A 27,564-nucleotide genomic window follows, 5' to 3' on the forward strand; every position below is an offset into this window, starting at 1 on the left:
AGGTCTGCCGAAGATGGAGGTGTGTCTGGATTATTATGGTCTTCCTCCTCCTCCCGTGGCGTTCGGTCAGCCGCTGCAGCTCTCTGTGGGTGATGTGGTGGAGTTGACCCGGGCTGAAGTGGACTTACAGTGGTGGGAGGTGAGACAAGAAATCCTTCATCCTTCATGTCTGACCAGTGTTGAGTAAATCATTCATTACTGTAATTAAATAACTTTTCCCTTGAAAGATAAAGAGATTACTTCATTCATTTTTTGTTGTTTTTTACAATTATTTTTGTTGCAAAGCAGCTTTATATGGAGGACAAAAAAAGACTTGAGTATAAAGAGATAAATAAATGCAGAAATACATTTTGTGTGACACAAATGATAAAAAAGTTGATATTTTTGTCTGACTCGTAAAACTTTTTAAACTTCACCGATGATGTCAGGACGACTGGTTTAAAAAACAAAATAAAACTTAGTTTTCCATTCAATTTCTCTATTCGAGTTGTATAAATGATCAGAAATCTCATTCATTTCAGTATTTGACTGAATGACGTGTGTGTGTGTGTGTGTGTGTGTGTGTCAGGGCAGGAATCTGACCATAGGAGAGGTGGGCTGGTTTCCCTGCAGTAAAGTTCAGCCATATTTACCGGTACGCCATGTTTATCAGTCACATGAATGATTTAAGACAAAATGTATTTCACCTACATGACCCGTTCTCTAACTGATAATATCTGTTAATACAGTTCAGACAAAGTCACTTGCAGTGGATTTTATAGTTTACACATTTGACGTTTACCTTAAATAACCTTAAATTAAAAATCACTTACAGATATATTTATGTATTTATGAAAATGGTACCTATAATAAATATGTTTATTTCTTTAATGGAATAAGTTATTGTAGTAACATGAAATGTGCTTTTGTGTGGTGTTCGTAGGGGCTGTCACCAGAGTTAACAGGACTCCCCCTGGTAACACACATTCACACACACACACACACACACACACACACACACACACACACGTTCACTCATGAAACATGAATGTTCATCTGTGTGTGTGTCAGGTTCGCTGGTAACATGGACCGGGCCGGTGCTAAGACTCTGCTCATGCCTCGATCTGATGGCACGTTTCTGGTGCGACAGAAAGACGCTGGAGAATTCGCCATCAGTCTCAAGTACTTCAAACGCACGTCATACACACCGACTGACAGCTGTCAATCAAACCGTTCTGTCAGTCACGTGGGTGTCTCTCTCATGTATCTCAGGTTCAACATTGACACTAGACATATAAAGGTGACTTATTCTGAGGGTCTCTACAGGATCAATGAGAAAAAAGCCTTCAAGGGTCTCTTCGTAAGTCTAACTAGTAAAAATGATGAAGTAATAATTTATGTCACAGTGGCTTGTGTCGCTTGTTCATCGTTACTGTTGTATATGTGTGTTTGTGTTGTGTTGCAGGAGCTGGTTCAGTATTATCAGGAGAACTCACTGAGAGAATGTTTCAAAGACGTCGACTCAAAACTACAGACGCCCTACAAACAACCTGAACAGAACACAACAGTGCCCAACAACACACAAAGACACAACACAGGTGACAAACAAAACTGAGCTAACATACATAACACACACAAACTCCACAAAGTTAACATACACAACACAGGTAACACAAACTCAGAATCATTATCTGTATGTTTGTGTGTTAACAGGTGCGAGCGAGCGTTATTACGGCACAGCTAAAGTGCGTTATGATTTCTCAGCCCGTGACCGCACTGAGCTGTCACTGCGGGAGGGAGACACCGTGAAAATCATCTCCAAGAAAGCCCACAACGGCTGGTGGAGAGGAGAGGTCTATGGCCGGGTATGACACACACCTTGAAGAATATTTCACCCTCATGTTGTTAGAAAGGAATTTACTTTAAGCTCTGATTATTTCTGCCATACAGTGACCACGTGTTCTGAAATCATACCATAACTTTGTGTTAAGAACAGACAGAAATGTCTTTATTTACTGAAAACATTTGAATCGTCTGCACAAGTTCAAATCGGAGATTTGACACGCACCAAATTTGCATACAGAAAGTCGTAGGAAACGACATGAGGATGAATTCTGATATTAGCTCTAATGTACACGACTCCATCTCGGTTCCTCTGGTCATATTCAGTAACATCTGTTTTGTGTAGGTGGGGTTGTTTCCGGCAAATTACGTGGAGGAGGAGCATTCAGATTACTGCTGACCATCCATACACAACAACACTTATTTCAATACACTGATGTGTTATGTGATCTGTGACACACTCCACATCAATGAGTGCCGGAGAGCAGCTGTGATTTATAACTACTAACATCATTCATTCAATGTACATTAACATCACACGAGGAGCTGTTCAAAATATCTGATTCTTCAAGGGTTTTACGAACTGGGCATTGTTCATTAATAACTCAGATAGTAACTGTGTGAGGAAATAAACTCCTGTTTTTAAAATAATCCAGTCTTTGTTTTATGAAGTTGTGTTAAAGTGTTTGTGTTAAAGCGGAACATAACTCAAAGATAAGGAAAATATATAAACATGCGTTTTATTTCTTAATCATATCAAAACAATTTAACTCAACAAATATTGTGATGACACAATGTGTTTGTAAGTAAGAGGGAAAGTCAATACTGTGTGTGTGTGTGTGTGTGTGTGTGTGTGTGTGTGTACGCAGTCTACTGGTAGTAGAGCTCAAGATTCATGCCATCGTGGATTTCATCTGAGATTCAGAATTAAGGATCTTCCTGAGCATTATAAAAACATTAACAATAAAACGATTTACACTTTATAATACATATAACGATCATTTCTGCACATAAAATCCCTGGTACATCTGTCTTGTTTACTGTAAATGCATTTAAAACACTCACAGCAAGAGTGAGCATAATATTGATCAACGTCATGTTGACACTGACAGCAGGTGTGTGTGTGTGAAGGATACAGTCCCCCAGTGATACATGGTCCTTAAATATGGTGTACCTGCACACAAACACACATCAGATTATTAGTTACTGTTGTCACACAATATTTCTACGCACATTCATTTTTTTATTTGTAATTAAGGTTCTCACCATTTCTTCAGGACGATCTTGTCCCATCGTGTGCCCGTCTGAGCTGCGATCAGTTTCTTCAAGTCTCCAATAGTGTCTTCCTGACTACACTCACAGTTAAAGGAAACACATAACAACACTGACACACACACATCCACACAACAACAACACTGACACACGCACATCCACACAACAACAACACTGACACACGGTTTTAAAGGATACTTGCATTTGACTCGAACCTTCTTCCCCAATCGATCGTTACACACCACCTCAATCATCTCTGTACGTACAAACAAACAAACAAACAAACAAACCCACCAACACGGATCATCATCATCATCATCATTATCATCATCATCATCATCATCATCATCATCACCATCATCACCATCATCACCATCATCACCATCATCATCATGTGTGTAAGTTATGACTATTAGCATTACTCGGCTGTATAGATGACTATTCGATACGATTATGATGTGAATTTCACTCTTTCGATAACATTTACAGACACACGGGCATCAATCAAACTGTATCTGATGTTATCTAGATGTGATAAAACACGATAATAATAAAGACACGACATCTGAAAATGATGATTTGTACCTGACTTCAGCCGTGTAATTTCTTAAACACGTTCCCCTCACAAACGTTTGCCGTAAAGCAGCGCTGTGAAAACATCTGCTCACATTTGACCAATCACTGGAGAGGAGATTTGACTGACAACCGGCCTGGCCAATAATATTTCAGGTTGGGCGTAGTAACTATGGATATTGCCGTTAATCGTCATAAAATGCTGTGATTCCGAGCAGTCGTAAGAAGAATGGTCTAGAAGGATTTTTCTATATGTAAACATTTTGTTTGTATTGATGTGAATTATTCTTTTGTTGAACACTCGTTGTAGAGAGTTTAAGTGAATGTATTTTAAAGTCCTCGGTGTGTTTATTGAATGTGTTTTATTTTTCCCCTCTATTTTACATCATCGTAAAAATATTTGTATTTTACAGACTGAGGAAACCGGAAACGCGCTCATCACAATGAATCGGGACGTAATGACTGCGTGACTCGTATTGTTTACACATTTTCTATAGAGATTGCAGCTCAAGTTTGCATTTAAATTCAAGAAAAGATCTGTTCGGATGAACGGATGTAAAAACGAACGTCTGCGGTAAAGACAAGCAGAGCTGTGAGCGCCCTCTGTCTGCGGGTCCCGTCACTACAGCAGCATCACCGACGTCACATCACATCAGACCTTCACCGAACCGAACCGACACACATCAGAAATCATGTCTGACGACGAGAAGCTGCCGTCCGGCTGGGAGAAGAGAATGAGCCGGAGTTCGGGTGAGTTTGAGCCGCAATGAACCCGAAACAGAGACTCGTGTTAACCGCGTGATGCTCGTGCTAAACGGCTAACCGACACCGAACCGCCAAAACAGAACCGATGTTAAGACAAACCGAGCCGGACACGTGATGACTTTAAACCCGACCAGATTCTTTCAGAGTCAGAGATCATGTTTCGATGAGATGTACATTTCATTCACTATTACTGATGTTGTGTCTCTTTAAGCTTAAACATACACATCTCAGTATACAGATTTTAATATGAGAGAGAGACAGAGAATACATACAGTAACATGTCTGTGTGTATATATATATATATAAAAAGACGAAATATCTAGACACATAAACACGTGAAAATATGAATAAATGATTATCTGGATATTTTGACAAAATGTCTGCATATGGGAAAAATGCACATCTAGATATCTGCACGCACTGCGGGTGTAAACATCACATGAGCACAAGTAATGTCATTATTGTGTTACGAGTCCAGATGTTGTTCTTGTGTGATGTGATGTCACATCGGTCTGTGGAGACCAGTAGAGTAAACATATCACATGGTATGATGATGATGATTCATTATATTCTTGGTCACATCAGATGACCTCCGAGTGACCTAATCACAAGACATTGGCCGTTTCTCACATCCAAGAACGTAAAGAACGGACTTGTGTTCTGATGGGGTGCGGTGTTGCGGGGCGTTCTCGGAAGAACGGACTTGTGTTCGGATGGGGAGCGGTCTTGCGGGGCGTCCTCGGAAGAACGGGCTTGTGTTCGGATGGGGAGCGGTCTTGCGGGGCGTTCTCGGAAGAACGGACTTGTGTTCGGATGGGGAGCGGTCTTGCGGGGCGTCCTCGGAAGAACGGGCTTGTGTTCGGATGGGGAGCGGTCTTGCGGGGCGTCCTCGGAAGAACGGACTTGTGTTCTGATGGGGAGCGGTCTTGCGGGGCGTTCTCGGAAGAACGGACTTGTGTTCTGATGGGGTGCGGTCTTGCGGGGCGTCCTCGGAAGAACGGACTTGTGTTCGGATGGGGAGCGGTCTTGCGGGGCGTCCTCGGAAGAACGGACTTGTGTTCTGATGGGGAGCGGTCTTGCGGGGCGTCCTCGGAAGAACGGACTTGTGTTCTGATGGGGAGCGGTCTTGCGGGGCGTTCTCGGAAGAACGGACTTGTGTTCTGATGGGGTGCGGTCTTGCGGGGCGTTCTCGGAAGAACGGACTTGTGTTCTGATGGGGTGCGGTCTTGCGGGGCGTTCTCGGAAGAACGGACTTGTGTTCTGATGGGGAGCGGTCTTGCGGGGCGTTCTCGGAAGAACGGACTTGTGTTCGGATGGGGAGCGGTCTTGCGGGGCGTCCTCGGAAGAACGGACTTGTGTTCTGATGGGGAGCGGTCTTGCGGGGCGTCCTCGGAAGAACGGACTTGTGTTCTGATGGGGAGCGGTCTTGCGGGGCGTTCTCGGAAGAACGGACTTGTGTTCTGATGGGGTGCGGTCTTGCGGGGCGTTCTCGGAAGAACGGACTTGTGTTCTGATGGGGAGCGGTCTTGCGGGGCGTCCTCGGAAGAACGGACTTGTGTTCTGATGGGGAGCGGTCTTGCGGGGCGTCCTCGGAAGAACGGACTTGTGTTCTGATGGGGAGCGGTCTTGCGGGGCGTTCTCGGAAGAACGGACTTGTGTTCTGATGGGGTGCGGTCTTGCGGGGCGTCCTCGGAAGAACGGACTTGTGTTCTGATGGGGAGCGGTCTTGCGGGGCGTCCTCGGAAGAACGGACTTGTGTTCTGATGGGGTGCGGTCTTGCGGGGCGTTCTCGGAAGAACGGACTTGTGTTCTGATGGGGAGCGGTCTTGCGGGGCGTTCTCGGAAGAACGGACTTGTGTTCGGATGGGGAGCGGTCTTGCGGGGCGTTCTCGAAAGAACGGACTTGTGTTCTGATGGGGAGCGGTCTTGCGGGGCGTTCTCGGAAGAACGGACTTGTGTTCTGATGGGGAGCGGTCTTGCGGGGCGTCCTCGGAAGAACGGACTTGTGTTCTGATGGGGAGCGGTCTTGCGGGGCGTCCTCGGAAGAACGGACTTGTGTTCTGATGGGGAGCGGTCTTGCGGGGCGTTCTCGGAAGAACGGACTTGGATGGACGCGCCGCAGGGACTTCGTATGCGCGAGAGCAAGGCTGTATTCCATATACATGACAAAAATATTGTTTTAAGTAAATTTTAGTTTGAAGGCTTAAGTTTTCTGACACACATGCTTATATGTTGGTAAAAAAGAAATGTAATTGTGTCCAGTTGAAAAGTAGTTTTTTGATTACGCAGACATATGGAAATAAGCCATTTTAGTGTTGTAATAGCGTGGAACCTTGTAAGGTTATTATACCGACAAAATCTCATACTGGCCCGTGCCTAGTTATGTTCTCTGTTCTTGAGTATTGGAACTGGACTCTTGATGACGTAGAGCAAGACACAAGGACACAAGACCGCTGAAGAGCGCATGTTGAGAAACGGCCATTAAATCCTGTATCCAGCACTTGTGATTGGCCCACCTGAGATGAAGGTTTCATTCGGTCAGCAATAAAACTGCTTGTTGTTGTAATGTCTCAGGTAGGGTGTATTACTTCAATCACATCACTAATGCCAGTCAGTGGGAGAGGCCGAGCGCGTCGGCCGCTGATGGAGTCGGTGAGGTGGAGAAGGTTCGCTGCGCTCATCTACTGGTGAAACACAGGGAGTCTCGCCGGCCGTCCTCCTGGAGAGAGGAGAACATCACGCGCACTAAAGAGGAGGCGCTGCAGCTCATTCACGGTAAGAACATGCGTGAGTGTGTTTCATTAACTGCCAGACGATTGTGTGCCCTTATAAACGTGTGTGTGTGTGTGTGTGTAGATTACATTGAACAGATAAAATCTGGACAGGAGGACTTTGAGAGGTTGGCATCTCAGTTCAGCGACTGCAGCTCAGCGCGTAACGGAGGAGATCTGGGCATGTTCGGACGAGGTAAGACGCACAGAATTAAGAGATCTGATTGGTCGCTCAATCCGCTCATAATTTGGTGACTGCCAATGACATCAAACGAGAATTACACGTGTAAAAGATTTCATGTTTCATTTACTAATACTTGAATTTATTGAGATGAAATGAGAAATTTGGATGTGTTTGTGTGTAAATCAGGTCAGATGCAGAAGCCGTTTGAAGAAGCCTCGTTCGCAATGAAGGTTGGAGATATGAGCGGTCCTGTCTTCACTGACTCTGGAGTTCACATCATCCTGAGGACAGGATAAACACACACACACACTCATTCCTGAAGAACGTCCCGCCTGAAACTCAAATCTGCACGACACAAACACTGATCTGATCTTCCTTCCAGTCCCTCACTGTATGAATCCTGCATCTGTTCCCAGCATTCCTTCATCAGGTCATCAGTCTCTTCCATGAGCATTTGTCACCATATATCCAATAAAAACGATCGTATCACTAAAGAACATGCTTCTGTTTTTATGATCTTCAGGATGTTTGTGTTTCTGACAGATGTTAGTGAAGTGTGACTGTGATGAGTCTTTGAGGTTAAACCACTGTCCTGTAACATACAAATGTCATCGACACAGGAAGTGATGCGAGCGATGCCTTCAGCGTGTGACACAGCGCCACCTGCTGCTCCAGTGCTGTCAATAAACGTTACACTTGCTTATGAACTTGAAGATCTGATGTCCTCACGTGCTGTAGATGTTGCTTTGGTAATGTGATGAAATGGAATCTGTAATCAATATCGGCTAAATGGGCCTCATTTACTGCAAACCTGAAGAACGTCGATCATCAAACAACACTGAACTCCAATGTGTGAACACAAAACATTTCTCAAATATCTTCTGTGTTTCACTGTCATATTCAGATTTACAAACAAGTGCGCGAGAATAAATCATTTAATTATGTTCCTAAACACACAAACAGTTGTAACACGCTACTCAAAATGAGCGAATGTTTCTTGTGTCAACACTGAACTTTGAGCTCGTGGGAAATCACATTCATGTGCAATACAGATTCAACTGGGACATCTGTTCACACTGGACGTGATTGGAAAGTTCACATTACGTAATGAAAACTCTCTTTCTGAATGTCTTGAAATGTTGATGTGTAAATGACATGTTTACTGTGTTCCTAGAGCATGAAGCATTGACACAAAATGTTGATTAAACGCTCTTTTAATGTTATTTGCAAGAACTTTGTTGATAAGTTTAATATATTTTAGTGGAATTTAAGCTAAATGAACTAATACAAACTATTGGAATCGAGGGGCATCAACAGAGATGAATAACTGCTGACAACTTTATGCTCTTTGTTAGTTCATGTTAGCAAATAAAACTTTATTATGGACTTATCTTCGTCCAGAACGTCCCTGCCAAACTCACTTTAGGTTTTAAAACCTCTGACACAGTCATGCATCTCTGAGTTGATGGTGTTGGTTGTTTTGTTGGCTTTCATGGTGATGTGAACGCTACATGAGGTCCAGCTGATTTGGCCTTTGAATCATATGGATGAGAATTCCTTCTGCTCCAGAACAATCCGTTTTGGGATTTTCCTCACAACATGATCACTGAGTAAACAGACTCACTTCATGTGAACTTTGACCTTGACACAAACACAGAGGAGGGATATTTAACAGAGACTCACTAACACAAGACGGTAAGAGTCCCTCTGTGATATTCTGCCGATAGTTTTCCCGAGAGGTGTTTGAGGATCCACACAATGACTGTACGTTCATTTGATGTCTTCTCTTGTGTTCTTTGTTCGTGTGAGTCTGAATCATGTGTGTGTGTGTTTGTGTAGATGCTGGTGGTGTTGGCCACGCTGTCGCTGGTTGTGTTTGGCAGCGAGTGTGATAAACTTCATCCTATGGACTGTTCAGAGATTTACGAAGCAGGAGAAAGAGTCAGCGGCATCTACAGCATCTATCCAACAGCTGATCGTCCCGTCTGGATTCACTGTGACCTGATCTCCAGCGGTGAAGATGAGGAGAAAGGAGGCTGGACGGTACACACAAACACACACACAAACACACACACACACTCACACACACACATAACATCATCACAAGTGACAGGTGTGTGTGTGTGATGTCAGGTGATTCAGAGGAGAATGGACGGCAGTGTGAATTTCTATCGACCGTGGAAACACTACAAGAGAGGATTCGGCGTCATCGAAAGCGAGTACTGGCTGGGTGAGAACACATCACACACACACACGCATGTTCAGTTTGACACATCTTCATGTTCAACACACGTGTGTGTGTGTGTGTCAGGACTGGAGTACATGTATCAGCTGACACGTAACAGAAAGTACACGCTCAGAGTGGATCTGGAGGATTTTGAAGGCCGGAAAGGATTCGCCGTGTATTCTTTCTTCTCGGTGGACTCTGAATGTGAAGGTTACCAACTGAATGTGTCTGGATTTAAAGATGGAGGAGCAGGTACCTCACACCTTCATTTCATTCTAGAGTCCTCCGAAGCGCTCGTCCAATAATCTTCTTTCTGCTGTATGTCTCAGGTGATTCTTTATCTGGACACAATGGGTTCAAGTTCTCCACCTTTGACAAAGAACAGGACGTGCATGAAACAATCAACTGTGCCAAAAGCTTTCTCGGAGGATTCTGGTACTCCGCCTGTCATACTACAAATCCCAACGGTGTGTATCTGTGGGGTGAAGACGCTACGCATTACGCCATCGGAGCTTCTTGGTTGACCTGGAAGAATATCGCCGTCAGTATGAAATCCTTCACCATGAAGATCAAACGACTGCCTTAAAAACTTGAGTTTTATTTCTTTTCATGTGTATTTGTCTGTTTATTTTGATCCTAAAACCCTGAATAAACTATAGACAAGAGTCACAAACACACATGTTCATTCTTGTTGTGGTTCAATACAACAGCGTGAAATGTTTCCCATGTATTTAATCACCTCAGTGTGTTTTCAGAGTTCAGAGAAAACAGATCTGAATTGAGAAACGACTTCTTTTCCACGTGTTTTGGGTTCGGTAGCAAGATGATCTGGAATATTCTCCATCAATTTTTTTTATTGTTGTATTATATGTGTAACTGTGCAAATTGTGCGAGCTTCTAGATTTTTTAATATAATATATTTTTTGTTGCACCAAAAGCGCACTTACCATTGTGTATAACATTTACACAGGCATGAACACGCATACATGCCAAATGCTAAAATCCGTTAATGAGTTCCTCAAAGCTTCCTCCCAAGTCTCATCAAAAATCATCCTAATGGTCTTATCTGTTAACCATATGGTTTTCTTTATTTCTGTTTTCTCCATCGTTTGCAGACAAACAGCGTGAAATTTCTTTAATAAAGCTATGGCCGACAAGCGGATTTGACGTCTTCGAATAAAAGATAATTCTTGAAGGCCAAGTGGTGATGGACAAAATGCCGGACCTCCCACAGGCCATCTGTCTTCTCTTCGGTCCGATTTACGCACTAGACCTGTATTACCCAAAACCACCAGATGTACTGCACCAGTTCATTATGCTGTTACCTTACAGTGTGGCTGTGACTCATTTCCATTACTGTTTACTGTCTTTTGTTCTGTTTGTTGTTGCCAGTTCACAGAATAATACCAAAATAATCGTTTTACCTGAATGCACACCTACAGTATACATAGTACATTCAGACAAACTGAAATGGTCTTTTCATTTTTTAGTATCTCAGAGATGAATTCTGACCCACAGCGATCATGGAGAAACATCAAAGAGTCTTTCTCTGAGTTTACGGAAGGTCATGAAAGTGATGACACCATCATATAATAAAATGTTGAAACAATGATTTCCAGAACAAGTTGCAAAAAATCAAGTTAGAGATGTTTTTGACCTTGTAAGCTGCACTCGTCATCATCCTGATATTTATCAAATTGATTCTTTATTTGAATCTGAAATAATGTTGTTTTATAAACCTCTCTTTGGAGGATTAATATTGTCATTTTTGGTTTGTTTGTCACCTGATTCCAGTCAAATTGAAGATTTTTGGCATACCATCACAACAATTCTTTCAGTAGGCCACCGTCATTCCTCTGTTTTCTGAAATCATTTGTTGATGCAGTTCTATACATTGTTCATGTTATAGTTTTAAGTTTGATTCGGATTTTCATTGTTTTTCTAAATCAGCACTGACTACTTCTCATGACTCCAATCAAAAAAACTTAAGTGCTGAACTAAAAGGTTTGTTATTTCTCAATGAACACGTCTTAATATGTGACTTCATAACCGCACATGATCGATTTCTGTGTCAACTATATGTGATAAACATTATCTGTCTATAAAAGTGTTCAGAATGAAACACATGCAAAACCTTCATCAAATGATTACCCAGGTATGTGTCTGTAAATACGAAAGGGAAGTGAAACCTTGTTTCAAAACTCATGAAAACACGAAGTGAAATCCATCACAGATGTCTGTCGGTGTGTTTGTCTATCTGTCTATCTGTCTTGTCTCTCTGTGGACAGGCCTCGGAAGGTTATACGTTTCAAACGACAAAATACAAGCTTGAAATAGTCATTAGTGATGTGGATTACATGTAAACGTGAAATAGCTTATTCAGAACAATCCTGAGTCAAATGAATCTGTAGTTTCTTATTTAAGCTTTTCTGCAGGGCTCTGAAATCTTTGTGCTTTATGAAGCTGATGCAGATCATCACAGACTGCTGTTTACATTAAAAGCCTGTGACAGTTTATATCAAGTTTAAATGAAATAAATGCATTTAAATCTCAAGTAATCACTTTGCTAATGTGAAATACTTTCAGATGAAATGCTGTTACTCAGATGTTGTATCTTAAATACGTCATTAAGCTCCGTGTGTGTCGTTCCTCCCCAGACCGGCGCGCGCGCTCTCTGTCCTTCCGTCTCTCTCGCGCGCTGCTAGCGTCGCTGATGACGTGTACGCGATCACGCATCCCGGAAGTGAAAGGGTGGCTGTGAAGAGTTTGGAAACAAACTGTCGATCAGATGCGTTCATGTCATTATTTTCACGCGCAGATTGATTATTGAGATATAAGCGATTGACAGACTGTGCGTGATGATGCGTCACTGCGTCACTTTGATGATTTTAATACTGACAGCGCATGAGAGCAGCGCGAGGATCCACCAACTCAAACTTAAGGTCTCTTTCTCTCTCTCTCTCTCTCTCTCTCTCACTCACTTCACGTTATTGATGGTATTTCACATTTGAGTCATCTTACATTCCCTTCATCATGTATTCACTTATGTCATCATAAATCGAGCAGAATGGTTGGTTTGATTGACATGTTAGTTTGATCACGTGTCCTATATCACGTGTTTATTAATTGTGGAAAACACACACCGATGTTGTCATGGTGGTGATGTCACTTTTATATTGTGTAGAGTTCGTGACCAGTTGTGGTTTCTTAAAGTTTACACGTCAATAATAAAGTCTGTCTGTCTCTCTCTCTCTCTGTCTGTCTCTCTCTCTCTCTCTCTCTGCAGAATGAGACGCGGTTTGTTGTGCATTTAAACACATTTGGTTATTTCTCAAACGGCACTTTGGATGTGAATCTGGTGTCACTGCGGCTTCCACATGAGAAGAGTGACTCCACTTTGCCAGTGAGCTCTCTGTCCGTCCGTCCGTCTCTCTCTGTGTGTGTCTGTGTGTGTGTGTGTGATGTTGTCTGTTGTGTAACATGCTCTTGTGTGTATTTGCAGGTTGGTTTTAGTCTGGCCAGGTCTCGAGTGAATGGAGTTCTGTCCTACACCGTGAGTATCTCTTTCTTTCTCAAGATTCCAGATTCAAAGAAGCTTTATTAGCAAAGCACTAGAACCTCTAGAAGACGTCTGTGAGGTGTTTATGATTTAGAATAGATGTAAAACGGCTCTTTCTAAGATGTTTAGCAGATGTCTGTGAGATGTTTCTGTTGTGTTTTCAGGCTGAGGGGGCCGAAGAGTGCACACTGAACAAACAAAACAGTGATGATGAGCTGATGCTCTTCATCATCGACACAAAGGACCTCAGGTCTGTTTGTGAAACACTTTGGTTTCTACAGCAATAATACTTCTTATGTGTTGATGTATTGTGACTTCAACACCGCCGTGCTTCACTGTCATCCCCATTTAAAGCCATAGTTCACCCAAAAATCATCTTTTCATCCTTACGTCACACCAAGCAAGATATTTGTAAAAATGTAACAACATTTAAACAGGTTTTGATCAATCTGAGGGGGTGAACTGTCCCTTTAATATCAGTGTATTGATGTACCTGTTTAGTTGGTGTTATGTTATTAAATGTAACTAATATTAATACGTGTTAGTGATGTAAACTGTGTGTGTGTGTGTAGTGTGCATGTGAAGCATTACGCTGTTGATTCAGACAGCGTTCTGGAGGCTGAACTGAAGCCCGAGAGGAAGACGGCTGATGGAGGTAAAGAGAGAACATACAGACACTGAGATGTGTGTGTAGTGTTGTTGTTGTTGATTGTGTTTTGTTTCTTCAGCGAGGAGGAGACGAGAGGAAAAGAGTGAAGCCAAACCAGACGCTTCAAAAGACACAGATAAAACCAGCGCCAAAGTGACCGCACCTGTGAGTCCGAAGGTACAAAAGGTCTTTATCGCTCATCAGGTGGAGAACGTGAAGATCCTCAATCTGGAGAAGCATGAAGACTCCTACAACTTCAGCGTGAGGAGCTCACTGAAAACAACATTTAACACAACATAAACTAGCTTTATTACACAACACATGTCACACTTAGCTAAAGGTGTAGTTCAGAAGATAAAAAATGATTTGGTCATTTACAAACCTGTGTGAGTTTCTTTCTTCATCAGAAGATATTTTAAAGAATATTGGTCATCAAACAACACTGAACTCCTTTGCATGGACATTTGATTAAATATCTTCTGTTGTGTGACACTGAAGGAAGACTCTCTCTCTCACACACACACACACAAACACATGAGGAGGAATAAACGACAACAGAATTTAGATTCAACTATACACACTAGTGAATTGTTAACTCCCTCCCTCTCAGTTTCGTGTCACTATGGGCGTCCGGTCTCAGGGATTGTACAACTTGGACTTCCACAACTGCAACAATCAAAAACCTGGGAAGCTGAGTCCTTATTCTCTCCACGTGAGTACATTGGTCAACATCAGACAGTGTCATGATCACATGACGAGAGTCCCAATGTGTGTGTGTGTGTGTGTGTTAGGTGGAAATCACAGAGAGGAATCTAAACGGTTTTCTCTCAGCATCTGAGATCCCTCTGCCGCGCCTCTACATCTCAATGGCGGTCGTATTCTTCAGCGCTGCTGTTATCTGGACATACACACTGCTCAAGCACAGGTACACACACACAATCTGTCGCTGTGTGTTAAAGAGGTGATGTGTCTGATGGTTGTGTATGTGTGTGTCGGACAGGGACAGTGTGTTTAAGATTCACTGGCTGATGGCGGCGCTGGCGTACACTAAAGCCGTCTCTCTGCTCTTTCACAGTGTGAGTATAAACACAATCATCTGTCTGACGTAACACAACTCGTGCTCTCTTTACACAACTTTAGTCGACTAACTTTAACAATACTGACTTTAGATTCCCTGATAGCACACATACATCTTAGAGACCTGTTTTTTGTTGTTTGCTCATCTGCATTACGCCTCTGAGACGTCTGCTGTCAGATGTCATTTAGATGTCTAGAAGACGTCTGTTAGATGTTTATGGTTAAGAAAGGCTCTTTCTAAGACGTTTAGCAGATGTTTTCACACATCAGATCTTTAGCAGACATCTTACATACGTATCTGGGCACAATGAAGTTGCAAATGTTTGTTTGGGTGGAGTCTGATCTTCTGCTCTTGTCAATCTTTTTCGAAGCGTATAAGACGTCTGTAAGATGTTAATGATTTAGAATGGATGTAAAGCAGCTCTTTTAAGATGTTTATCAGATGTGTTTACACTGCAGATGTTTTCCTGATCTTTAGCAGTTGTATTACAGACGTATGTGTTATAGCTGAGCTGCCAGCCACCACCACGTCCCTCATGGCCAGTGTTGCCAACCGTTTTCAATAAAAAAGTAGCTAGTTAACGTCATGCGCTAGTTAGCATATCCATGGCATTGTTGTCATATGGAAACACTTTGTCCATTCGTTTGGTATGCTCATTCATTCGGGTGTTGGATGCAGTACAGTCATGCAGATAGAGATGATTGACAGGACAGAACTGGCGACACGTCTAAAGATTATCCAAGATTATCACTAGATTTATTGCTATTGCTAATGACAGAAAGTTTCAGTCTGCTAATGAGTTTTCTTTTGTTTGTGTGTGTTTCAGATAAACTATCACTTCATCAACTCTGAGGGTCACCCGATTGAAGGCTGGGCCGTTATGTACTACATCACCCACCTGTGTGTATCCCACCTCGCACTAGTCTCACATTTAAAAAGACAAAATATTCTGAAAGTGTTTTGTGTGCCATTGTGTTGTAGGTTAAAAGGAGCTCTTCTCTTCATCACGCTGGCTCTCATCGGCACAGGTTTTGCTTTTGTGAAATACATTTTGTCCGACAAAGAGAAGAAGATCTTCATGATAGTCATTCCTCTGCAGGTCTGTGTGTGTGTGTTTTGTCATGATGAGTTTGTGATGTGATGCAGTGATCATTTATTTTTTATTTTTGTTGTTGCAGGTTTTGGCTAATGTTGCTTTTATAATCATTGAGGAAACGGAGGAAGGGGCGAGTGAATACGCCCTCTGGAGAGAGATTCTGTTCCTGGTGGATCTCATCTGTTGCGGTGCCGTCCTCTTTCCTGTCGTCTGGTGCGTGTTTTTGTGCGTGACGTGTTTATTGGGAGACATTTCTTTGTTTTTTGACGTGATTCTGTGTTTATCAGGTCCATCCGGCATCTGCAGGAGGCGTCTAACACAGATGGCAAAGGTGTGTTTGTGTACATAAGAGAACGTGTGTTTGTGTAAATATGTGCGCTAACACACAATGCTTGTCTTTTTGTTGCTTGCAGCGGCAATGAATCTGGAGAAGTTAAAGCTCTTCAGACATTACTATGTGATGGTGAGATAACAGATCATTTGTGTCTGGAGTTTGCTGTAATAATTGTCACGTTAGTTCATTATTATTGAAATGACGAATACATGATTTTCTTCTGTCTTCAGATCGTGTGTTATATCTACTTCACGCGGATCATCGCTATCCTGCTGAAGGTCACGGTGCCGTTCCAGTGGCAGTGGTGTCAGGAGGTCATTACACTTCATTTACTACCAGTCTTGGCTGTTGCTCACGGATCAGTCGTAATCTCTGTCTTCCTCTCCTTGCGTTTGCAGTTTTTAGTGGAGATTTCCACTCTGATCTTCTTCGTCCTGACGGGGTTTAAATTCCGTCCGGCATCAAATAATCCCTATCTACAGCTGCCCCAGGATGAGGAGGACCAGGAGATGGATGAAGTGTATGTCTCTCTCTCTCTCTCTCTCTCTCTCTCTCTTTGAGACGCTGGTTGTGTGATTCATTCTCTCTGTACACAGTGTGACAGAGTCAGGAGCATTGGAGGGCATCCACAAGGTGAAGAAGACGTCCAACGGCCGAGAGAGACAAAGAGAGGCAACGTTGTGAGGAACATGTCAACGAGAGCAGAGCTTGGACTTGTGAACCTTCCCTGGAGTCGTTACCATGGAAATGGCAACCTCACTATGCAAGCGTTAAAAGACGGAGTGCTGCTGGATTTCCATGCGTGTTGACAGCAAGAGAACGGGCTGATGTGGACCGCGGTGACAAAGATGGAATCTCTTGCTTCGGTTTACAGTTTTGATGTTGTTACTCTGCTCGATCCATTTATTCTTTCATTCCAAAGATTTGCAATCGTTTTACTAAATGTGCTAAAAACCTTTCAGATTCCATTCAAATTTATCATAATTCCTCACATTGGTATTATTTAACTGAAGTAGCCCCGGCTGATGTTGATGAATGCTGTTGTATCTTTTGATTGTATTTGGGGAGTTTTCTGTTCATTTGTTTGAAATTTGAACCAAATCAGAGATCTGGACAACTCCAGCACAAAACCGCATCCATGAGATATTTGTTCAGATAGGGATATATTTATGTTGGCTTCTTTGACTTGATACATATTTTCTTTAGTGTATGATTTTACACCTATTAAGTACATGTAATGTTCCACACAACCTTAAATATTTACCAGTTTGGCGCCAATCTTTTCTGCCGTGTTTTGCCTTTAGGGGTGATTTTCTTTATTTGAAAACAATGGCTCCGTGTGTTTTCTGAGTTCTCCTTGTAGTTTACTCCACTTGTCGTAATAATATCGTCGGAAATTAAGGACAAACCACTGTTTACATCGTGTGGTTATGCGCGAGCGAACTATCGCTTCTGGAAAAATCAGGCGAAAAGCGCGGGAATGTGGTAGATCTGACGCGTCGCGCGCTGTATACACGGTTTTAGAACCGCGAACTTCACGGTACTCCAGTTTGTAGTAGTACTTTTCTATATCAGGGCTTTTATTTTTCCCTCAAACTTGGTGAAATTCACTCCCGTTTGATTTATTCGGTTTACTGTGCTTGCTGGTTCTGTACGTTTTAAATAAATAAAGTAACATTAAATAGTGAAATGTGTGTTTGGTTTCTTGTATAATAACTACAAAACGCGTGTTCTAACCTCACGTGGCTACTCCAGAGAGCATGACCACCCGTCAGACCACACTGCCCTTGTCCCGCAGAGCACATGTTGAGGAAATGTCCCGCATCCTCATCTGTCTTTGGGGTTTTAGTTGGCACGGTTAGAAACGCGAGTCGCTTGTTTTGCGCCAGTGTTTACTGACCTATTTAACAGCGATGGTCAACCGGTGCACTCCAGTGTCCAACGAGCTCATACCAACGGAACTTTGTTTTAAAAGCATGACGTCATGTATGAGAAGAAGACGGCAGTGATTCCGTCATCAAGAGGCAAAAAGCTTTATTGGCTTGATAAATAAATGTTACATTGCCAAAGCAGGAAAATTAAATATAAACATTCTATAGAAAATAAAACTATATGTACACATCAATACAGACATAAAAGTTCTTAGTGAAAGTGACAGGATCCTGTCATAAGTGTCAGTTTGTGAGGGACTCACTGTCTAGTGATTAGAAACCAACAGTTCTGAAGCAACACTGACTGCCAGTGGGAAACATTTCAATGGTGGTCAAAAGCGGCCCAAAACTGTTTGTTTTCCTACATTCCTCAAAATATTTTTTGGGGTTTTCAACAGAACCAAAAATGTTTCCGGTTGCTTACGTTATTCCAAAATATCTCAAAAAAGACATTATACATGTCTGGCAGAACTAGAGAGAGAGGAATTCATGACAGAATTTTCATTTATGGGTGGAGTATCCCTTTAAATTGAAATCGCTGTATCGATGTCTTTATAATGTTTTATTATAAACGCGCTTCCTTTCAATGGTGTAACACACAAACGGATCATCTGTCCCACATGTGGTTTGTTTGGTGGTGGTCACCATAGCTCCTCCGGTCACGTGTGTTCTGAGCGCGCGCGCGCCCGCGCGGTGGAGTCGTGAACGCGCTCGGTGCTGATCCGCCCTCTTCATCTCCTCCAGCGTTTAACAGCGATGTAAGTTTATAACTTTGTTTTTTTACATATGGAGTAATGTCGAGGTGTTAATTCACCAATTCATGTCAATTGGTTTTGTAATAATTTAATTCTTCTGGAAAAAATACTTAATAGTGTGTAAAATGTTTTTAAATGAAGGGAGTTGTTTGTATGTTAAGATACAGTCAGTGAATGTAAAATGAAACGGTAGATGAAGACACACAGATGTGTAAGTTTCTCCGCACTGCGGCACAGTCGAAACTTATGGGTGCGCGTGCGTGCGCGTCTCTTAAGAACCACAGAGTCTGATGCAGGATGCGCTGAAAGTTTCTATTCTGGGATATACCGAGAATAGTCATAGTCAACTTCATCTGTTTTATTGCATTTCTCTTTTTTTGATTTGTGTCAACACTATAACAATTGTTAATGTTAGGGATGAATTCATAACGTCTTCATTTAATTTCATTAGTTGTGTGTGTGTCTTCAGGATTCTAGTGTCCTGTGTAACGGTGCTGATGCTGTGCGGTCTGACTGACAGCAGTGTTGGGTGAGATACTGATTCACTTCATCAGTCCTGTGGAGAGAGAGAGCGAGAGAGAGAGAGAGAGAGAGAGAGAGAGAGAGAGAGAGAGAGAGAGAGAGAGAGAGAGAGAGAGAGAGAGAGAGACAGAGAGAGAGAGACAGAGACAGAGACAGAGACAGAGACAGAGACAGAGACAGAGACAGAGACAGAGACAGAGACAGAGACAGAGACAGAGACAGAGACAGAGACAGAGACAGAGACAGAGACAGAGAGAGAGAGAGAGAGAGAGAGAGAGCGAGAGAGAGAGAGCGAGAGAGAGAGTTAAACTCTTGAGTGTGTTTTGTGTTTTATTTCTCAGCTCTAGTAACTCATCCAGCAGTTACTGCGCAGAATCCAGAGAATGTCTTCAATTTGATCTGATCTGCAAGACGGATCAGTATGAAGTCAGACACTCTCTTTATATCTATTTTCTTCATCAATGTGATGCAATAGTTTAGTGTAATAATTATTTGGGCATTTTTAAGATGACATGACATATTTGTACTTGAAGAATGAATTTGTCACTCTGTGTGTAAAAGTGATTTAAGAGAGTCAATAACTAAACGCATACAAACAATCAAGGAAGTCTTGAAAAACATTTAATTGAAAAAAAGATCTGGATAATAAAAATGTTCAGATCAAGTTTTCATTTTTACACTGACTATAAACAGAATGTTAATTTCCCATAATTCTTAGCAAGCCCCTGACATCTGATGTGTGTGTAGGTACGTCATTACTCGTCCATGCGGTGGGTCTCTACAGACGCTGAGGCGTATTTTCTCGGGGTGGGCGTGGCTATGGCGTTCAGACGACTCTATCATTATATATCTGGAGAGAATAAAGAAGGTGCGTGACAGATTTACAGATAATTCTTCAGAGTGTCAGCCGGCGTCTGACACAGATCTGTGTGTGTGTGTGTGTAGGAGTTAAGTTTGAAATGACCGCTCCTGTACTCGTCAAAGTCCCTGAAGAAACAAAGATGTGGGAACCGGCGATCTACACGCTCAGCTTCCTGCTTCCATCGGCCTATCAGGAGAAGCCGCCCACTCCCACAAATGACAAGGTCAGAATCACCACACGAGTCAAGATGTGAAAGTAGGATCTCCATCAATCAAAAGTGTTTTTTGTGTTCTCTTAGTTGTATTTTTCTGACATGCCCGATATGGATGTGTATGTGAGGGTTTATGGCGGCTGGATGCTGTCAATCATCTCTCGACTTCACGCCCACCTGCTGACCAAAGCACTGCTCAAAGCCGACGCCCACTTCAACCACACACACCACTACGCTGTGGGTTATGACAGGTACACACACACACACAATGTCATGTTTCTATATTTGTTACTGCCAAACCCTGTAATGAAATAGTTGACCATATGTGACCCTGGATCATAAAACCAGTTTCCACAGGAACGTTTGTGAACAAGGCCAATTGTACGGGTCAAAATTATCCATTTTTCTTTTCTCCCCGAAATCATTAGGATATCAAGGAAAGATGATGTTCCATGAAGATATGTTGTACATTTCCTACCATACACCACAATGCTACACTAAGGACATCATCTGGACAACGTCAAAGGCGATTTTCTAAATCAATAATAAATCAATGGAAAGCTTATTTCTCAGCTTTCAGATGATGTACAAATCTAAATTTTTTAAAATTGGCCCATAAAACCACGGTCACATATTTATTTGAAATCAATGCCACTTTTTCTTTTCAATCAATTCCCCAAGAATACAATTGAATATTTTAGGTGTGTATCTGATTTCAGAATTTAATTCGAATACAACATGCTAACATAATCCGGTGGATTTTTAAGACCCAATAACAGAATCCAAAATCATGAGTTTATTTTTACTGCATGTTTGTTGTGTGTTTTTTTATATTTGCGTATATAAAACTAACTGAATGTGTGTTGTGTGTAGTCCACTGAAGTTGTTGAACAGGCACAATGAAGTTTGGTTTGTGGTTGAAGGAGGTCCAGTTTGTGAAGCAGATAACACATTTAACTCGACTGACACGCACTAAACAGGTAACACACATGCAGAAAGAGTCAACGTCTAACCAGATGTGTGTGTGACAGTATTAAAATACTCTCTGTTTTCTCACAGGAGGAAGAATGTTCTCAGTATCCTTCAGTGTCGCAGGTTTCATTCGCAGAGAAATCATGTTACTGATAATAATGATAATAATAATGCTCAGCGCATCATTGCCGTGTACAGTTGTCTTTATTTATGTTTGACACACAGCTGATGACATCACACAGACCCCGGAGACCTTCATTTAACCAGAGAAAAGACCTTGGAGGTGGAGGATATAAAAAGATCACAGATCATCTTTAGCCTTCACTTCTGCTGCTGAAATCTCTTCGGATGGAGCGCCGCTGATCACAAATCCACCCTGTGATCCTGAAGATAATTACACACATAGTATTTTATTGAATAGGTTTTTGGCACAAATGGAAACATCTTCTGACAATGATCTTACCAAATTCTGTTGTCAGTACTTCTGTATTAATCCCAGTTAAAGTGACACCACCAGATTGCTCACCGGTAATCAAGAATGACGCTTCACTTCCACCCCATGATTCTGAAATCAAAAACAAACGTTTTGCACACTTATGACATCATAGAGGAACCCTACAAACATCACATTGTCATCATTGTTTGGGAAGCTCTGCTTATTGACATCAAAGCTTCACTTGTGAACAATAATGTCATTATAGTTGTGAGTATATCAGCAAACGTCTGGTTGTTTTCTTTATTATTTCTACATTGTACAAAAAACTGCATTTCTGCATTGTTCTGCAAACATCTATATAATGAAAATTATTTTTCAACAAATTGAGCAATTTATGTGCCTGATTTTCTTTTTATGTCCCAGATTTTTGCAAGAAGTCCACAATAGAACACCTTTACAATTAAACCCATTAAAATAACACAAAAGTTTATTTTGATGACATACTTCAGTTTAAAGTACTGTAGTGCTGACATATTTAATAACAAATGTATTTATGAAACAGTTTTGCACTGACTGTAATTAGACAATGTTGGCATTTGCACAATAAAGAAAGGTCTTCAACCATTAAACTATATAAATGACATGAATTTACCAAACTCTGTTGTCTGTACTTCTGTTTTAACCCCAGTAAAAGTGACACCATCAGACTGATCGCTGGTAATCAAGAATGACGCTTCACTTCCACCCCGTGATCCTGAAAACAATGACAATATTTTGCACACTTATTCACTTATTTATTGTTACTTAACATGTGCCGGTTGACACCATAGCCACACTTGTGCACACTTGACTCTTGAATAGTGACTATAAGCACAAGTCTAATCTGTAAATGATTATGAATGAACTGGACTCAATGGCATTCATTCAATTGATTCCTTTGTGTGCCCCCCTGATCTTCAACCACTAAAAATGACATGATCTTACCAAATTCTGTTGTCAGTACTTCTGTTGAAAGCCCAGTTAAAGTGACACCACCAGATTGTTCCCCTGTAGTCAAGAATGACGCGTCACTTTCACCCCATGATCCTGAAGACAATGACAAATGTATACATACCAATGACATCAATGAATCTCTTTTGTTTTTACTGTAACTATGGCCTCACTTGTGCAGTGATTGTGAGTATGTGTCTTTTGAGACCTACAGCCTTTGAATTAAAAGTCATTTCTTACAAATGCTGCAACTTCTGTGACTATAACTTCTGAGAAAAATGCAGAATTAGTCTTTGTTCAACCCTGTTTCAATGTGACATTCTGCCTCTTTTCAAACTTAACTTGACATTGTAAATAATGCAGTAGATTGTTTTGTATTATAACAACAACTATTACAAAATTGCATGTCTTCATTGTTTCAGGGATTCTTGTCTTTGTTCAACCCTGTTAATTGTGACACTTCTCTTCCCAACACCTTCTCAAGTCTCTCTGACCACATAAAACAAACAGTTGTTCTTTTATTATGTATTTCTGTGTATGCAATGTGATGCAATGATTAATAGTTCAGGTGATTAATGGATAAGTTTGCATTGATGAAACACTTTAATGGATCTATTTCTGGGATGACGCAGATCTTTGATGACCACTATGCTCACCAACTTCTGTTGACATGCCTTCTGTCGAAATATTCTTTAAAAAAGGACCTCCAGACTGCGAACTGGTTATCAAGAATGTGACGTTAAATCCACCCTGTGTTTCTGAAAAAAATAGAAATTTGTGCGTGTGCTAACGACATCACATTGTCGGTCAGTTTTACTCAACCTGTCCCTTCATAGGTCATTTAAAAAAAAAATGGTGCCACGTCTTTCTGCTGATATTATCAACAGGACACAGAACTCTAGATTATTTTGCAGTGATTTATCATTTAATATTTGGCATCATATCCCGAGAACGACACGATCTTAAACCACTATGCTACATAAACTGCCATGCTGGGTTACACAAATGTGCTCACCAACTTCTGTCCTCAGTTCTTTTGTTGAGAGCTTGACGCTGGAATCAACAACTGTAAGAGTTTCCTTGACCTCCAGACTCTTTGGTCTAGGCAGGAGCACAGTGACCTCTCCGGCGCCCTCTAGCAGAGCTTTGTAAGTGTTGATCTCCCTCTCCAGCTGAACTTTGGTGCTCAGGAGCAGCTGATAATCTCGACTCTGCTGCAGGGCGCTCTCACGGACGGACATGAGCTCCCCCTCCAGACTCCCAGCCAGCTGACTCAATCTGTACAACTGGGACTGATATTGAGACTGAACCTCCAGCAGACGCTGCTCCAGGTTAGATTTCTGTAGGTAGGAGCAACATCAGCACAACACGGCACTTATCAATGGATACCGTATTGTTTACTTCCACTTATACACCATCACACACGCACACCTCTACGAATGCGGCATCCAGTTGCGAGTGTAGCGTCATCGACTGTTTGCGGTTCTCTGTGATCTCAGTACCACCAGTGACCGTCGTCTCCGTGACGATTGCAAACTCTGCACTTTTCTTCTCCACCTGAACACAACAGCGCGGACAGAGTAAAACATCTGTGTAATAAATGTGTGTGTGTGTGTGTGTGTGTGTCACAGCTGGACGTTGTGTACCTGTTTAGTGTACCAGTGTTCCGCCTCTCTCTGGTTCCTCTCGATGACCGTCTCGTACTCGGCACGGATCTCGGCCAGCACACGGGACAGGTCTGTACTCTCAACATTCTGTACATCCACAGTCACTGTACCTGCAATCTGCCCTCGCAGGCCGATCATCTCCTGAACAATTCACGTCACAGGACAGAAGTCAGTCAAGTGACACTCGACATTGAAGTTCTTTAAGAAGTCTCCTCTCACCTGCTGCTGTGCGTCTTTGATGTTTTTGAGTTCAACTTCAAATGTATTGACCTCATGCAGAAGCACATCGCTCGTGGCAATATACTCTTTCTTAAGAGCTTTTAGATTTGCTATATCCCCCTCCACAGACTGACAGATGCCCAACTCGGTCTCATACCTGCAAAACATAGTAAGAAACCCTCAGGTACAGAATGTCAATACCATGATGTTTGTTTTTGTCTTTCCTCTAGTTGAAAGGATGTCTGTGTATCTAGACGCAGTGTTGAAGCAGCATGCATCACTCAAACGTACTTCAGTCTGAAATCCTCTGCAGCCAGTTTGGCATTGTCTATGGCTAAAGTAAGTTCTGTGTTTTCTTGAATAAGAACCAGAATCTGAAAGGAAAAACACATCCACATCATGAACGGTCCGCTGGTACTAATGCACATTATGGACACTGTATTATTCAGAACTAAAGTCATCTCACCTTTTCACGCAGAGGTCTCACTTGCATTTGATACGGCTCCAGGTCATGAGTGGTTTGAACTCTGTTGATGGTGAACGATCTGAGTTTTTCATTAAGCTCGCGGTTTGTGATCTCCAGACTTTTCACCTTCTCCAGGTAAGTGGCGAGACGATCGTTCAGAACCTGCATCTGCTGTTTGTCATTGACGATGTATGCCATGTTCTGCATGAAAGAACCTCCACCACCCATCTTCAAACCAGCTGAGAGAGATCCTCCTCCTCCACCAGCCGATAGAGAGCCTCCAACCATTCTCAAACCAGACGACACAGACCTTCCACTCACTGCCCCCATTCCAAACCCAGACCCAACTCCAAATCCTACGCCAGACCCTAAACCAAACCCAGACCCTACACCTATCCCTGCACTGCTGTGCAGACTGCCGGCCATCACAGATTCCCGATTAATTCCACCTACAAACCCAACTCCTGCACTTCCAGAGCTAGAAAATCTCCTGGACACCTGAGAGCAGCTTTTGAAGGAGCCCCCAGAAGAGCTTCTGAACTGAGACATGACTTTATCCGGAGCAAAGTGAGCTGGAATGATTTCAGTGTCGAGTTTGGGGGTATGCCAGCCTATAGGTGATGTGTAGGAAGGTTCCAAACTTTAAAGCATTTTATAGGTGGTCTTTTGTGCACCACTCCCTCAGTGATGGGCCCTCGGGTCTTTACATGTGCAGGCCCCTGGCGACTACAGAGAAGCTTTAAATGAAACCATAGCATGCAAATAGAACTACAGTAGAATGTTAAAAACATGAGAAACTTCTTTTCCTTCAAGAAAGAACTGAAGAATATATGCATTTGAGTACATTTGCATGTAGTGTTGCAACTTGTGTTGGACTCGCAGATGTGAACAGCAGACACTATAAGCAATAAACTATCTGTAACATATTCATTACTTAACGTTTACTGAATTCTTTGACGATTACACTGGGTTTAGCCACAGTATATGAAAGACCAAACGAAACAATACAAAGCCAATTGTGTGATCAAATGGAGAGTCTCTGTTTAGCTGCACACGTTTGAGAATAATTCACATGTGCTCATGAAGTGGCTACTGAACTATCTCACTGAAGAGCTTCTGATCAAACACTTGACTTTAACTTGAATTTAAAGCAAAAAAAGTCGTCACAGCAAAACAGAAAAGATTTCATGGCAGGCTTTGATTGATGTGCGTTTTTAAAGCCGGGGTGACTTTATAGCTGGTGTGCTCATGAGACAATTCCTCAGTGACGGAGCCTTCGGCAGGAGTCCACAGGCCCCTGGTGACAACGCTGTTTAATTTACCTAAAGCAAAATAATATCATGCAAATGTTTTAGAAGTCATTTGTTGAAGAACCATGAGAAAGGTGAGAAACCTCTGCTCTCTTGGGAAAGTGCTGAAGAATTTATCATTAAACTGCATGTCTGGAGCTGCTGCCTACAGATCATTGCATAATAACAGTTCAAGCAATTCATTAAAACGTTTGCAAATCGAAATATACATACAAATGTTGCTTTTATAAAATAGTCCTTTGTCTGCAGCTACCACATTTGCCCATTGCAGTACAAACAAAGTCTTGTTTTATCCTTTACATAGCATTTTTATACAACCCGCTTTGTTTTGTTTTTTATTGTGGTTGGCCTATGTTTCTCGTCACTACTGTGTTGTAGGCTATAGCATAATGCTTTGGAAAGATTGTAATCTAGCAAAACATGCCAATAAAGTACTTTTCAATAGAAATTGAACAAAGGCCCCGCTGGAGTCATCTACATTTATCGCTTGTATTGTAAATGTTTTTCTATTAAAGTTTTGTTTGTGGTTTTAAGTAACAGTTTCGCACGACTTAACACTGCTATCGTCAGAACGTTTGAACTAGCCAATCAAACAGAAGTAGGCGGGGTTAAGCGAGCGTGAATCAGTGCGCGCGCTCCTCTCAGTCTTGTGTGACGTAAGAAGATTGTGAGGTAAGATGTTTGCAGCTTAACGTGTAATACTTCCCAACTGTTGTACGATTAAAACCACCCATGGTAATATGGGGATGCAAATACTCTTCCTTCAGGCAAATCGTTTTGAATTAAAAATATGTCATTTACGTGATCAGCTACATATTAAATTCATGAAGGCGAAGAGCGAAAAAACTTCTCAACGGATCAGCTTTAGCGCAAATGAAGATAATAAATACTTGA

At 41.9% G+C, this 27,564-nt stretch overlaps 7 protein-coding genes across 13 annotated transcripts in view; 5 read left to right on the forward strand and 2 right to left on the reverse strand.

Moving 5' to 3' along the window:
• vav1 (vav guanine nucleotide exchange factor 1) overlaps positions 1-2,396 on the forward strand; it is a gene marked incomplete at its 5' end in the record, with an annotated part of 2,750 nt that extends 354 nt beyond the window's left edge. Inside the window, 9 exon segments of the mRNA XM_079462754.1 lie at positions 3-139; positions 569-634; positions 923-949; positions 951-955; positions 1,051-1,161; positions 1,252-1,339; positions 1,445-1,577; positions 1,693-1,844; positions 2,168-2,396. Of these exon segments, the coding sequence (XP_079318880.1) occupies positions 3-139; positions 569-634; positions 923-949; positions 951-955; positions 1,051-1,161; positions 1,252-1,339; positions 1,445-1,577; positions 1,693-1,844; positions 2,168-2,221 (773 nt within the window). The 3' untranslated portion in view covers positions 2,222-2,396.
• A 149-nt stretch (positions 2,397-2,545) lies between these two features.
• On the reverse strand, positions 2,546-4,081 carry ubl5 (ubiquitin like 5). The gene is made up of 5 exons (XM_079461829.1): positions 3,679-4,081; positions 3,292-3,349; positions 3,088-3,171; positions 2,958-2,995; positions 2,546-2,735 (listed from the first exon to the last, which is right to left on the reverse strand). The coding sequence occupies exons 2-5, from the start codon at positions 3,345-3,347 to the stop codon at positions 2,692-2,694; spliced, it is 222 nt and encodes a 73-aa protein (XP_079317955.1). The 5' UTR covers positions 3,348-3,349; positions 3,679-4,081; the 3' UTR covers positions 2,546-2,691.
• A 201-nt stretch (positions 4,082-4,282) lies between these two features.
• pin1 (peptidylprolyl cis/trans isomerase, NIMA-interacting 1) lies at positions 4,283-8,614 on the forward strand. Of its 2 annotated transcripts, XR_013786991.1 has the most exons (5): positions 4,283-4,416; positions 7,006-7,206; positions 7,288-7,398; positions 7,573-7,816; positions 7,910-8,614. XR_013786991.1 is itself a non-coding variant. In XM_079461826.1 (4 exons), exons 1-4 carry the CDS (start codon positions 4,359-4,361, stop codon positions 7,680-7,682), a joined length of 480 nt encoding a protein of 159 aa, XP_079317952.1. In that variant the 5' UTR covers positions 4,283-4,358; the 3' UTR covers positions 7,683-7,877. The 2 variants fall into 2 exon arrangements, 1 of the variants encoding a protein (XP_079317952.1); XM_079461826.1 differs by lacking the exon at positions 7,910-8,614 and having other exon boundaries at positions 7,573-7,877.
• Positions 8,422-11,364, forward strand: LOC306897238 (microfibril-associated glycoprotein 4-like). 3 transcript variants are annotated; one of them, XM_079461816.1, is made up of 6 exons: positions 8,422-8,490; positions 8,956-9,081; positions 9,226-9,429; positions 9,520-9,616; positions 9,698-9,865; positions 9,943-11,075. In XM_079461816.1, the coding sequence occupies exons 3-6, from the start codon at positions 9,226-9,228 to the stop codon at positions 10,197-10,199; spliced, it is 726 nt and encodes a 241-aa protein (XP_079317942.1). In that variant the 5' UTR covers positions 8,422-8,490; positions 8,956-9,081; the 3' UTR covers positions 10,200-11,075. The 3 variants fall into 3 exon arrangements, with proteins under 3 accessions (XP_079317942.1, XP_079317941.1, XP_079317940.1); XM_079461815.1 differs by having other exon boundaries at positions 8,437-9,081; XM_079461814.1 differs by lacking the exon at positions 8,422-8,490 and having other exon boundaries at positions 9,042-9,150; positions 9,943-11,364.
• A 904-nt stretch (positions 11,365-12,268) lies between these two features.
• gpr108 (G protein-coupled receptor 108) lies at positions 12,269-18,030 on the forward strand. Its single transcript, XM_079461731.1, has 17 exons — positions 12,269-12,555; positions 12,900-13,016; positions 13,116-13,166; positions 13,337-13,422; positions 13,745-13,827; positions 13,901-14,082; positions 14,432-14,533; positions 14,613-14,746; positions 14,822-14,897; positions 15,726-15,799; positions 15,881-15,998; positions 16,078-16,208; positions 16,283-16,326; positions 16,409-16,458; positions 16,560-16,643; positions 16,728-16,849; positions 16,926-18,030. The coding sequence occupies exons 1-17, from the start codon at positions 12,472-12,474 to the stop codon at positions 17,011-17,013; spliced, it is 1,626 nt and encodes a 541-aa protein (XP_079317857.1). The 5' UTR covers positions 12,269-12,471; the 3' UTR covers positions 17,014-18,030.
• A 910-nt stretch (positions 18,031-18,940) lies between these two features.
• soul5l (heme-binding protein soul5, like) lies at positions 18,941-22,671 on the forward strand. Of its 4 annotated transcripts, XR_013786989.1 has the most exons (10): positions 18,951-19,018; positions 19,485-19,544; positions 19,879-19,963; positions 20,285-20,405; positions 20,483-20,622; positions 20,698-20,861; positions 21,039-21,136; positions 21,484-21,590; positions 21,670-21,705; positions 21,808-22,671. XR_013786989.1 is itself a non-coding variant. In XM_079461818.1 (9 exons), coding segments are annotated over exons 1-7 (675 nt in total). In that variant the 5' UTR covers positions 18,941-19,016; the 3' UTR covers positions 21,587-21,590; positions 21,670-21,705; positions 21,808-22,671. The 4 variants fall into 4 exon arrangements, 2 of the variants coding, with proteins under 2 accessions (XP_079317944.1, XP_079317943.1); XM_079461818.1 differs by lacking the exon at positions 21,039-21,136 and having other exon boundaries at positions 18,941-19,018; XR_013786990.1 differs by having other exon boundaries at positions 21,670-22,651.
• Positions 21,884-25,909, reverse strand: LOC306897764 (keratin, type I cytoskeletal 19-like; the record flags this gene model as incomplete). Its single annotated transcript, XM_079462755.1, has 9 exons — positions 21,884-21,966; positions 22,109-22,147; positions 22,671-22,772; positions 24,024-24,348; positions 24,440-24,565; positions 24,655-24,816; positions 24,895-25,051; positions 25,186-25,268; positions 25,361-25,909. 9 exons carry the CDS (start codon positions 25,907-25,909, stop codon positions 21,884-21,886), a joined length of 1,626 nt encoding a protein of 541 aa, XP_079318881.1.
• Positions 25,910-27,564: the final 1,655 nt, after the last annotated feature.

Source organism: Barbatula barbatula (genome assembly GCF_947034865.1).
Source record: "Barbatula barbatula genome assembly, chromosome: 8".
Lineage (NCBI taxonomy): Eukaryota > Metazoa > Chordata > Actinopteri > Cypriniformes > Nemacheilidae > Barbatula > Barbatula barbatula.